Source organism: Passer montanus, unplaced genomic scaffold, assembly GCF_014805655.1.
Source record: "Passer montanus isolate IOZ18808 unplaced genomic scaffold, ASM1480565v1 scaffold78, whole genome shotgun sequence".
In the NCBI taxonomy this organism is placed as follows: Eukaryota; Metazoa; Chordata; class Aves; order Passeriformes; family Passeridae; genus Passer; species Passer montanus.
The window spans coordinates 1,720,314-1,733,172 of record NW_024373034.1 but is presented as its reverse complement, the minus strand read 5'-3'; the positions used below and the strand labels follow the sequence as shown (position 1 = coordinate 1,733,172).

The 12,859-nt window shown below is 49.5% G+C and overlaps 1 protein-coding gene across 2 annotated transcripts in view; it reads right to left on the bottom strand.

The window, feature by feature from the left end:
- Positions 1–928: 928 nt before the first annotated feature.
- Positions 929–12,859, bottom strand: part of COL22A1 (collagen type XXII alpha 1 chain) — a 238,530-nt gene continuing 226,599 nt past the window's right edge. For both annotated transcript variants that reach the window (XM_039731540.1, XM_039731541.1), the window contains exons 62-65: positions 5,975–6,041; positions 4,134–4,316; positions 3,692–3,769; positions 929–2,745 (exon numbers count right to left, since the gene is read on the bottom strand). In XM_039731540.1, the coding sequence (XP_039587474.1) occupies positions 2,558–2,745; positions 3,692–3,769; positions 4,134–4,316; positions 5,975–6,041 (516 nt within the window). In that variant the 3' untranslated portion in view covers positions 929–2,557. The remainder of the gene's footprint in view (positions 2,746–3,691; positions 3,770–4,133; positions 4,317–5,974; positions 6,042–12,859) is intronic.

Genomic DNA, 12,859 nt, shown 5'->3' with positions numbered 1-12,859 from the left:
AACAGACTGAGCAGATAGCCATATGCTAGGGAATATGTTGAAGCAAAGGGAATTAGGCTGTGTCCCCTTTTGCAGGTGGAAAATGCTCAGAGATGTAGTCTGTGTCTAGCTCATGCAGATTTTTCAATTGCTATTAAAGATGCAAGTGTTTCCCTTGTGTTCCTAATACAGACTCTTGGAAATGGCTCCCACAGACATTCAAATGAAACAGGTTATCAAAAAAAACCCCTTTATCTCCTTCAACTGGATGCCACTGCACCATCTCATCTACTGTGGATTGCACTAGATGACCCTTAGAGTTCCTTTCTAACCCAAATTATTCTATAACCTCACAGGAGTTAAAGACCCTGAAATTTGTTTAACAGAACATCATTATGTAGATTCCTTTCTCATGGTGCACTAGAATATACTGAATTCTATGCAATGCATGGCACATCAGACACACATACATGATGAGAGCCTGTAGACATGAAGGAGTCATCATCATGACAGGAATTGTCACATTTGCATGGTCCAGTTGACATGTTTGACCTCCATAACACGTTCATTACCACCACATTTACCCAAAACAATGTATTTTCCCATGTTAGGAGGTGCTCTCAAATAGGGACCCTATTCTGCCTCACCACTGGAGGGATGAAATCTCAGCTTGGACTAAGAAAAATGCTTCTGTTAAATATGTGATCAACATGTTTGCTTCATACTAAAATCCAGCAAGCTAACCCAAGATTCAGTACACTAACACATATACCATTGAAAGTTACTTAAAAGTGGCAAGCTTTTCACTTCATGGTATTTTCACTTTGATTGGTCTTTCCATAGCAAGAAACACACTAAAATCAAATCAAAGATTTTATTTGCATAGGAAATAGCAAAAATAGCACCATTAAGAGCTACACAGTAAAGACTTTGTTTAACCCTGGCATTTATACTTGTTATTTAATTTCATTTTTCAGTAAAGTGGAGGCAAATTTTATCTGCTACTGGGTGAGAAAAGACTCCAAGACTGGCAAAAGCTTATCTCTGCACTTTAGCCTCAGGGTATGATTCTGGGCTGGTTATCAACAGCTGTGGCTTCTGCTTAGGCTGGCCAGTTTGGAAGCACCATGCCATATGGAGAATGTGTTAGCAGGGCAGGGTGCCTCTTTTCTGTCTCCAGAAGAGCAGACCAGATTCCCAAACACATTCAGCACTTAGTGCCTGTGTCAGGTCCATTACTCCCATCTCTCACTACAAAATGCTTTGTGCAGAAGAGGTTTGAAAACGCAGCTAGCTGCTTTGCTGGCTGGCACATATGCGAGGCCTGATCACTTCTCAGATCTGCACTTAGTGGGTGGGCATGGCTTGGTCAGAGGGTTGAGCTCACAAATGACCTGTTGTGAAGGTCTTTTCAGACTCCATCCTGTTTTTACTTTGTCTTTGCATTCTCAGGTTGATTTTGGTAATTAGCTGATAGGGAGAAATGGCCACAGTCTGGCTTGTTGCTTTTACCCTTAAAGACAATTTCCACCATGTTTATGAACATCTCTTTGCTCTGATCCTTTCATCAAAGATCAACATCCTCCTAGACCAGGCTGCACAATGCACCAGCCCTCTAAGTAACACAGCTTGCCAAGTTATTGTCATAATGGATCAACCAAAACAGTGAATGGGGTCACAGCTGGCTTCTCGAGATTTTAATACCAGGGGGCTTTCTATGCTGCTCCGGCTGATTTTTGGGTGAAGCAGTGGTAGGGAGCTGTCCATGTGCTGACATTGCACAAGGGATTTGGCATCCCTGACCTGACAGAGGATAACCTTGCATTTGCATCTCCCTGACAGAGGTAAGTAAGCTCAAGTTCTTGGGAAAAAACTCTCCAGTACAGAGAGGTTTAGATCTTCTGTGTCGTCCCTTCAGGCCTTTACTATGAAATCCCACATGACTCCATGAAAAAGTAGCTCCTATAGAATACTGATTCATTTATCAGCAGAAGAACAGTATATTTAACAGGGATCTTCTGGAAAGCACACGCTAGCTGTTCAAAATTGTCCATTGGAGAATTGATGTACAGGAGACCCTTTTCCAGCTTTGGTATGACTTTATCTTCTCCCTGCCATGTGGATGACAAATAGCACCAACAATCCTGTGCCTGTGTGTCACAGTTAATGCTTCAGGCTGCAGGATTTGATTTGAGCTGAAAGGATGAGGGATAAAGCTTTGGAAAAAATTAATCAGATAACAGATTAAAAATTTGGCATTGGAATGGTTTTGCATAAACAGTCACACAACACATTGTTATTATATGCTTTTCAAAAGAGGAAAAAACCCACTTATTTTTAGCATTTTAATATGCCCTGATGTTAGAGAAAACAAACAAAAAAATAAGTTCACATATCACATCAAAGATAATAATAATAATAATAATTATAATTCATAAAAATAATCTGACCGACCGGCAGCATTTGTTGGCTTTAAAAGGCCTCCTGCGAAAGAAACGCAGCTGAAGACATTGGAGAGCTCTTGGCAGGTGTAAGGAATTCAAGTTTTCAAAACAAGTCTGGGGGTGCTCCCTGCACGCTATGGCCCTTTGACATTGGAGGGCCGGGCAGCCAGGCTTGCATAGTAAGCGCACTGAGAGGGGTCACACTGTCCATTGGCTCCCGGGGGTCCCTGGGGACCTGCCAGACCCGGCACACCAGCTTCACCTTGAGGGCCAGGAGGTCCTGGCATCCCATCTTTGGCATAACCAGGCTCCCCTGGGAGGCCTGAAAGAGAAGCAAAATGCCCTGGTGAGTGGCACCAGTGACACACCCAGCGTGCAGTACTCAGCAGTGTAACATCACAGGAGATGGCTTTGCTTCCAAACTGGGATTCAGAGAGCAGGTTCCATAGGTTTGGATTTGGCTAGAATGTATCTCAAGGAAACAACCAGAGTGTCTCCTCTGAAATAAAGATTTCCACTCCCTATGGCGACCTTGGGATGCTCAGCTGGCTGCTGTTCTACCTCCATGCTGAAGTCATGGAGCTGCACAAGACAACTCATGACATACAGTCCTCACAGAGAGGAGGTGAGAATGGGAAAGTGGAGGCAAGAGCCAGCCTGGGGAGATAATTCACTGGTGCAGAGCATAGTGGGCAGATTGTTATTTGAAGGCAATGCGAGGCCAGTCTGCCAGATGCAGACAATGGGGTTATGAGGGCTTCCCATAGTTCCTTTCCCAAGAAAGCAGTGAAGGCAAAACTTATCAATGGTGCCTAATTTCAGACTGCAGACAAAGTGTATTTGCTGCTGCTTTGTCAGTAACAGTAAAGCAGAAGCTGTATCCCCAAGGCACAGGTGTTCAATACGACCTTTTATAACATCTGAAGCTGCCTGAACCTCTGGGTTCAGCTTCGTCACAGGAAGACTCTGCCAAGGACAGAGAAAACACTTCACAGTGCATCTAATAATTAAAACTTCACTTTGGATTTGACCCAAAGGTCAGTTAACTTAGCTGTAACTGAGATGGTTCATTGTACTCATTCATCAGGCTGAGGAAATAAAGGTGGCCAGATATGATGTTAGTGATACAGTTCTTCCCTTTGAGCCACATCCTTCAGAAATCGTGTATGTTGTTTTTATGTCATCCTGATCACCTCTTTAGTACAGCAGGACCTATGTCCTTAGTGGTTCTAAGTGATGTGTTTTGTGGGGTGTTCTGAATAACACACCTGGAATTCCTGGGGGACCCATTTCCCCTCGTTGACCAATGCCAGTGTCTCCTTTCTCACCCCTTGCTCCTCTTTCTCCTGTAGAGAGGGAAAGAAAAAATATGACCTGATGAGCATGGTCTACAGAACTAAGCACTAGTATAGGTCTTCCATCCACACTGAAGCCAATATATTTGGTAAAAACAGTTCCTAATTGTGGCCAATCCTCTGAGAGAGGACATTAAGTAGGAATGAAGACTTGCCCCACTCTAGTTCTGGCCAGAGGTGCAACACACCAGCAACTGCTGGTCATAGTTAACAACTCTTATTTAACAGACTGAGGTTGCTTCCAACACCTGCATTTTGAGGACAATATATAAACTACTAAAGGGAAAGGTGGATGCCAAAGTCGAGTGGACACATCCTTTTATTGGACTGCCCCAACACACCAAGTTTCACTTACCTTTGGGACCAATTGGTCCAGGTGGCCCTTCAGACCCAGTCTGTCCAGGCCGGCCAGGCTCTCCCGGAGGGCCGGTTCTTCCTGGGAGTCCTTCCTTCCCAGGGGGACCAGGAGGTCCTGGTCTGCCATGGGATGCTTTTACCTGTGCAGGCTGTATCTGAGCCAGGATGTAGGGTAACTTTGCTGAGAAGAGAGGGAAATGGGATTGTTAGACTAGAAGGACTATGCTCCAAGAGATGGAAAAACAGAACCAGGGGCCCAGTAAAGTCCCAAATACTGTCACAGATCAATTTTCCAGGGCCACCCATTTTCTGTCTCCCCATAATCTATGATTTTGATTCCCTGATCCTCTCTAAATTGTTTAAATCTCATTTCTTAGTAGCCTAAAATTTCCCGTAAATTCCATACTTTATCATAAACCTTTCTGTCATCCTCTGCTCCTTGTCCTCCAAGAATCTGAAATGTCCCTTCCTTTAGTTGTGCAGATGGTGAATCCCTGTTAAACTGGGACAACTGCTGCTCTGAAAAGGAGAGCCTTTTCCTACTGCTTCTGTGATGCAGAGATGCTACATGGCTGGTCTGCAGGGAGAAAGCTTTTCTTGTTCCAGGCTGTTCCATGCAGGCACACACTGCCTGGCATTTCAGTGCTAAGACTCTGAACAATCATGCTGGTTTTTGGCTGGGGTGGAGTTAATTTTCTTTATGGTGGTTGGTAGGGGGCTATGTTTTGGATTTGTCTTGGTAATACAGAGATGTTTTTGTTATTGCTGAGTAGGGCCCAGACAGAGCCAAGGCCTTTTCTGCTTTTCATACGGCCACATTGGGGAGGAAATTGGGGGTGCAGGGGAGGTTCAGAAGAGACACAGCCAGAACAGGTGACCCAAACTGACCAGAGGGATATTCCAGACCATGTGACATCATGCTCAGTGTATAAAGTGAGGGGAGGAAGGAGGGGACATTTGCAGTGATGGTGTTTGTCTTCCCAAGTACCCATTACCTGTGATAGCGCCCTGCTCTCCTGGAGATGGCAGAACACCTGTCTGCCCATGGGAAGCAGGGAGTTAATTGCTTGCTTTGTTTTGCTTCTGGGTGCAGTTTTTGCTTTCCCTATTAAACTGTCTTTATCTCAACCAATGAGTTTTACAGCTTTTACTCTTCTGATTCTCTCCCTGATCTTGCTGGTGGGGGAGTGAAGTGAGAAGTGCATGGGCCTTGGCTGCTGGCTGGGGTTACACCATGACAGCAACATTGAGAGCTCATAAAACACTCAGCATCACATAAACATTCTACAGAATAGAGGGAGAAGATTGTTCTGCCTTCTCTTCATTGATCTTAAATGCTTTCAGATTGGTGTGTAAAGAAAATCTGTGAAATAATCACCCCATTTCCTTGTGATCTTTAGCACGGAACAAAATGCCTGCAGCTGTGTGTCAGCTGCATCAAGAGCTGTGTGAGAAGGACTACAGCTCTGCATCTCACTGTCAATGGGATCAGTAGTGGTCTGCAATTCTCATACTTTGAGAGAAACAGCAGATCATATCCCCTCCAGCCTCTCTTCTTTTACTGATGAGTATCAAAAGTCATAGGCAAAAATCATGAACATTTCTTCTCCAGTTGGGACCTCAAAAGAAAGTTTATGATCTACTCTGATTACTTTCTCTGCTATTGTTGGGAAAATCAAAGCCTGGGGAAATGTAAAGCACATTTCACACATCTTCCAAGCAAGCTTGCTGAAATGCTACCTTCCTTAAGGAGGAGAGATTCAGGTTCCAGCACAGCTATGGAAAGCATCTTTCATGCTCTCAGACCCGTCTTCTAGCTTCCTGGTACTAATTACTTACCATCTAGCTGCTTGGATAACTCCTCTTGGATGAGTCTCCTCAAAGTCTCTAGAGATGGGGGTTCTCCCTAAAGAATCAGAATCACAGTGATGAGACTAGATAACCACAGTAAAGGGATCAGATAGTATAGGACAAAGGGGAACAGTTTTAAACTAAAAGAGGAAAGATTTAGATTAGATGTTAGGAAGAAATTCTTTACTGTGAAGGTGGTGAGGCACTGGAATGGGTTGCCCTGAGAAACTGCAGATGCCCCATCCCTGGAAGTGTTCAAGGCAAGTCAGGTGGGCTTTGGAGCAACCTCACCTCATGGGTGGCATCCCTGCCTATGCTGGATGGGCAGTTGGAAGTAGATGATCTTTAAAGTCCCTTCAACCCAAAACACTCTGTGGTTCTATGATGTGCAAACTAAGACCTCCACAAAGGGCTCAGCAGCTGCCATGTCATCACCTAAAGCACACACAGGGCCGCAGGGTCTGCCTAAAAGAGGAATGTAAAGAGACTGAAAACAGTCATAGAATCAGCTGGGATGGAAAAGACCTCTGAGATCATGAAGTCCAGCCTTCAACTGAACACCACTATAGCAAGTAAACCACAGCACTGAGTGACATGTCCAGTCTTTCCATAAATGTCTTCAGGGACAGAGATTCCACCATTTCTGTGGGCAGCCCATTCCAGTATCTAATTATCCCTTCTGTGAAGAAATTCTTCATAGTGTCCAGAATAAACCTCCCTGGCACAGTTTGAGACTATGTCCTCTTGTCCTATCACTAGCTGTGTGGGAGAAGAGCCCGAACCCCATGTGGATAGATTCTCCAATTAGGCAGTTATAGAGCAATAAAATCTCCCCTGAGCCTCCCTTTCTCCAAGCTGAAGAACACCAGCACCCTCAGTCTTCACAGGAGTTGGGCTCCAAAATTTTCACCATCTCTGTTCCCTTCTCTGGAACTACTTCAGAACCTCAATGTCCTTCCTGAACTTAGGGGCCCAGAACTGGACACAGAATATAACATGTGGCCTCCCCAGTGCCCAGCACAGAGGGACAATCACCTCCCTTGTCCTGCTGGCCACACTAGTGCAGATACAGAAGGCCAGGAGGCCACCCTCCTCCTTGCCCACCTGGACATACACCAACTCATATTCGGCCGATGTCGGCCAGCAACCTCAGGGATTTTCCTGCTGGGCACCTTTCCAGCCATTCTCCTCCCAGCCTGGGGCACTGCAGGGCCTTGTTGGGACTCAGAACAGGACAGGGCACAGGGGACACTGCTAGTGACTGCCAACTCATTGCAGCTCCATTCCCAGCCACTCTCTAAACACAGCCATCCTGACAGTTCTTAAGCCAGCCAAGAGTGCCCCTGCCCAAGCCCTGGACTGACGGCTTTTGCAGGACTGTGCTCTGGGAGATGGAGTCAAAGGCTTTGCTCAAGACCTGAGAGACTCCATTTCCCACTTTTCCCTCAGCCTTGAGGAGGGTCACTTTCTCCTCAAAGGACATCACATTGCTCAGGCAGGACCTGCCTTTCCTAAACTCATACTGGCTTTGCTTGGTGCCTTGGTTCTCCTCTCTGGGCCTTGTGATCCCACTCACACGGATCTGCTCCAGAACCATGCTGGGCCTCCAGGTCAGGCTGACAGGCCTGCAGTTCCCCACATCCTCCCTGCAGCCCGTATGAGCATGGGTGTCACATTGCCACCTCCAGCCAAGTGGGACATTATGACTGTCCATGACTGAGAATAAAGGATGGACAGCAGCTTAGTGAGCTCTTCCGCCAGCTCCCTGAGCACACTTGCAGTACTCCCAGCCACGTCCACAGACTTGTCAGTGTCTCAGTGGCTCTGCAGGTCACTAATGACTTCCAACAGGACTGCAGGGGGTCTGGTCTGCTCCTCACCCTTTTCTGCCGGGCTCAGGGGACTGGTTGTCGTCTGGAGAACTGATCTGCCTCTCGAAGACTGAGGCAAAGAAGGCATTCAGTAGCTTTTTCACATCCTTCAGAGCCATATTTTGGCCACACATCCAAATAAAAACAAATTTTCTTTCACCTTCCTTGGCTGTTAAAATCTGTGAAAAACCACTTTTAACAGTTTTTTACAGTAGTGGCCGGATGAAGTGCTAATGGAGCTTTTGCCTTCCTGATCATCTTTCTACATAAGGTGGGAGCCAAGGGGTGGGACACATGGTGGGTTGGGTGGGAAAAGCAGTTTGGCAGAGCACAGGGCTTTGTTGGGGATGTTTATGAGAGGAACACAAAAGGTGGGAAAATGGAGGGCAGAAGATCAATGGGAGAGGAACAAAAATGGGAAAAGTCAAGGGGCAAAGGCCTAAAACAGGCCTTTTGTTACCAATAACATCTCCATGACTTTCAAAGAAAAGGGCTGGCCATGCCCACCACAGCTGTGACCATGGTTGCATCGTGCCCAGAGGCCATTGTGACACAAGGGCCATGCCATGACCTAAAGGCCTCTTGTAGGGCCAAACGTCCTCATGTTGTCACTCTCAGGAGAGCAGCGCTCTGAGGAAGCAGCAGTTCTCTCACGAGGCAGCAGCTCCTCAGCAGGAAGCAGCTCTCCCGGGTGCCCTTGGCCAGTGTTCGTCAGAGCACTGCCAAGATGTCAAAGCGAGATGAGGAAAATGCCCACAGCCAGTCCCGTGAGGGGCAGCCGCTGCTGTCCAAGTGGCGACAGGTGAGGGATGGGAATGGAGGGAAAGGCTGCAGTGGGGCCTGGGGGAGGGCTGGGGGCAGAGAGCGCCAGCCAGGCCTGGCTCCAGGCCTTGCTCTGGGGAGGAGCCGGTGCCAGGATGGCCTGGGTGAAGAATGCCCAAGACACAAGGAGCGCAGCTGGAAACCCAGCCCAGCCTGGCTGTTGTGGCCAGCACTGTCTTTGGGAACAACATGAGGGGAGACAGCATGTCCACACAGCAGCCTCCATCTCTCGCCTCCCGCTGCTTCCCACAGGTGCCGCAGAGACCACCACAGGCAGCAGCGGAGGTCACATGGGTGACTGTCACGCCCCTCCAGTGGGACAGACCACTCCCCAGACAGGACACTTCACAGAGACACAGAGGACATGGAACAAAGGAGGAGAGCCTGGAGGGAGGGCACTCACTGACCCTCAGCGGCACAGTCACACGGCCACCAAGACTGTCCGTCTCAGACTTGCCGCCACTCCACGGACCTCCACTGACAGTGACACCTCCGTGGCAGCTCAGCCCTCAGCTGCCAAGAGCAGCCTCGGCACGGATCAAGCTGCCCCCTCTGCCACCAGCCCCAGCAGCCTCTGGATCTTTTCTCGGAGGCAGAGCACAGTCCACAGGCCACACAGGCAGCAGGCACCAAGACCTAGTGCCACCTTCTCCATGGGGCACTATGGCTGCTTATGGGGCCAGGGAAACTCCTTCCCCGGACAGCTCAGATGAAAGGCTCTGCCGAGGGTCAGCGGCAAGGCAGGGCCAGCGCCTGCCACCCCTGAGACGTGCGGGTGGCATGGCCCTCCGCACAGGGACCCAGCCTGCCTGGAACCACCTGGAGCACACTGAGACGAAGGAGCTCACTGAGGTGCAAAAAGAGCATGGTGGCAAAACCTACAGATACTCATTTAGACGCCTTGCCACATGCCTGCTTGAAGAAAGGTCCACCAAATCCACCAGCACTCGGGAGCTGTCAAGTTTCTGCCAAGAGGCAGATGCAGAGGCCCCGGTAATGAACAGAGCTCCCAGTTTGAACAAAGACTCTGGAAACTCCTCTGAGCTCCTGTCTCCTGCCCTGCTGCCAGAGCAGCAGTGTGTGTGTGACAACTCACAGGGCTGGGAGACTTCTCCAAAAGAGCCAGAGGACAACTGGGATGAAGAAGAACTCCCAGAAACAGAGGCTCCAGGAGACAGGGACAGCCACCCACAGGGTACATCGCTCCCCCCTCTCAAGGAGGAAGAGTCAGAGGCAGGAACTTCAGACCTGGACAAAGATCCCTGGGATGAGGGGCACAATGAGTTTATCCCCGTGTCAGAGACTCAGGAAACTTCATGCTTCTCACTGTTTCCCGTATCTGGAAGGTCCTTTGAGGAGAGGGGAACTCATCAGCTGCCTGAGCAAGCCACATATGATGGCAAGCTGCCATGCACGGGGGCTGATGATAATTTGAAGCATTTTCTGAATATCGAGGAAGAGGAGCTGGAGAAGTTGGAGGACGACATCCTTGCCTCCCTGGATGCAGAAAGCCCCTCAGTCCAGCACAGCCTTTACAGCTGGACCAAAGAATCTACAGGGGAGACCAAAAACTACACACAGCTCGTGCCTCCCGACCTGTTTGAAGAGCTGTGGTCTCTCTTTAACAACCAGGATGCGCCGTCCAGGGACACTCGGCTAGACCAGCTACTGGCAAAGTGGGAGGAAGAAGAGCTCCCTGACAGAGACACTGCCAGAGAGGGGGACAGTGAGGCAGAGAGCGAATTGTCCCTCCCACTGCAAGAGGAGGTAGCAGAGCCAGCAGCTTCTCCCCTGGACATTGATCCCTGTGAGGAGGGGCACAGTGAGCCTTTCCCCATGGCATTGCCAGAAGACTCAAAGATGTCTGCGGTTTGTGCCTCGCCTGCTGATACTGTGGAGGAGGTTGAAGCTGTAGCCTTGGAGGCTGGATGTGCCCAGGCCGCCCCTCTCCAGGAAAAGCCCTGTGGGGCTGGTGTGCTGGCTGGCACTTGCCCGGTGCCTGCCCAGCCCCTGGCACACCAGGTCCCTGCTTCCACTGCTGGCATAACCACAGTCCTGCAGCCCCCGGCCCCACGGCCATGGCGCTCCATGGCCAAGAGGGCCCGGCGGGCTCTGCGCAGGCTGTTCTCCTTCAGCTGCCTCAGGCGGCAGCCAGACGAGTGAGCCCAGTGCCAGCACCAGGCAAATGCCTGAAGATGACTGCTCACCCACCAGCAACACTTTTTCAAAGGTAGGTCCTGCTGCCAGCCCTTATCCCTCACCCCCAAGCCAGCTGCAAGGCTGCAGCAAAACTGGAGAGATCAGGCTGAGGAAGGATGACAGCGCTGCCCTGTAGAATCCCACAGAAGCTGACTCCAGGCCCAGTCTGCAGTGACGGCTGCATTCCTCAGGCTGCATTAGGAGCTGAGGAATGCTCCTTGGGCCTCAGCATTGAAGGCAAAGGAAGGCATGCCCATCGTCCTTTCACATGGAAAATAAGAAGATGCCTCCCTGGTTACATCCAATATGGAATGGAGAAAGGTGCTGGCCCTGGAACGCCAACACCTCCAAGAAACCACTGGCACCCCAAGCACAGAGAAGCTCAGCATGAGGAAAGACTGAGAGGACGCTGCTGGGGCCAAGTGTGTTATACTGTCTTCTGTTCAATCTCTCCCTCACCCCATCTTTTCCCCTTCTTTTTGTCTCGCCCTTGTCTTTCCTATCTCTCTACCCCACATTCATTGTTAAATAAAATCCTCATTGTTAATTTTGGTAGATGGTCTCCTTGGGACCTTAACTGGGGCATCAGCATCTCTCACTAAATGCACCTTAACAGGTTCACGCAGCACTCGAGTTGTGGCCGCACCAGTGCCCACAGCACAGAGGGACAGTCACCACCCTCATCCTGCTGGCCTCACACCAGCCATCCTGCTTGTCCACAATCCCCTGCAGAGCCTTCCTACCTTCCAGCACATCGACAGTCTCACCCACCTTGGTGTCATCACAAATTTACTACTAAGGGTACCCTCGATACCCTTGTCCACATCTGCAGGACAAACACTGGACAGGACTGCACCCAGGGGACACCACTTGTGACGGGATGCCAATTCAATGTGGCACCATTCCCCACTACTCTTAGGACCTGGCCATCCTGACAGCTCTTAAGCCAGCCAAGAGTGCCCCTGCCCAAGCCCTGGACTGACGGCTTTTGCAGGACTGTCCTGTGGGAGATGGAGTCAAAAGCTTTGCTCAAGTCCAGAGAGACTCCATGCCCCGCTTTCGCTCAGCCTCAAGGCAGGTCACTTTCTCCTCAAAGGACATCATGTTGCTCAGGTAGGACCTGCCTTTCCTGAACTCACACTGGCTCTGCTTGGTGCCTTGGTTGTCCTCTCTGGGCTGTGTGATCCCCCTCATGATGATCTGTACCAGAACCATGCTGGGTCTCAAGGTCAGGATGACAGGCCTGCTGTTCCCCACATTCTCCTGCGGCCTTTCTTGGCAATACAATTGGCACCACCAGCCATGTGGTACCTCCCCAAGAGTTCAGGACTAATAGTAAAGGATGGAAAGCAGCTTAGTGAGCTCTTTTGCCAGCTCTCTGAGCACCCTTGGAGGTCTCCCAGCCAGCTCCACAGACTTGTCAGTGTCTCAGTGGCTCTGCAGATCACTAATGATTTTCTCCAGGACTACAGGAGGTGTGCTCTGCTCCTGGTCAGTGTCTGCCAGCTCACGGGACTGCCTGTCCTCTGGAGAATGGATCTGTCTGTTGAAGACTGAGGCAAAGAAGGCATTCAGTAGCTTAGCCTTCTCCTCATGCTTCATAACCATATGCCCACTGCATATTCAATAAAGAATGAAGATTTTCCTTGGCCCTCCTTTGTTGTTAATCTTTGTAAATGAACATTTTGAATTGTTTTTTACAGTAGTGGCCAGATGAAGTGCTAACGGAGCTTTTGCCTTCCTGATCATCTTTCTACATGGGAGCTATGGGGTGGGACACATGGTGGGTTGGGTGGGAAAAGCAGTTTGGCAGAGCAAAGGGCTTCTTTGGGCATGTTCAGGAGAGGAACACACAAGGTGGGAAAAGGGAGAGCAGCAGATCATTGGGAGAAGAAGAAGCATAGGAAAAGTCAAGGGGCAAAGGCCTAAAGCAGGCCTTTGTGATCATGGACGCCATGTCTCTCCATGACAAGAGCTGGCC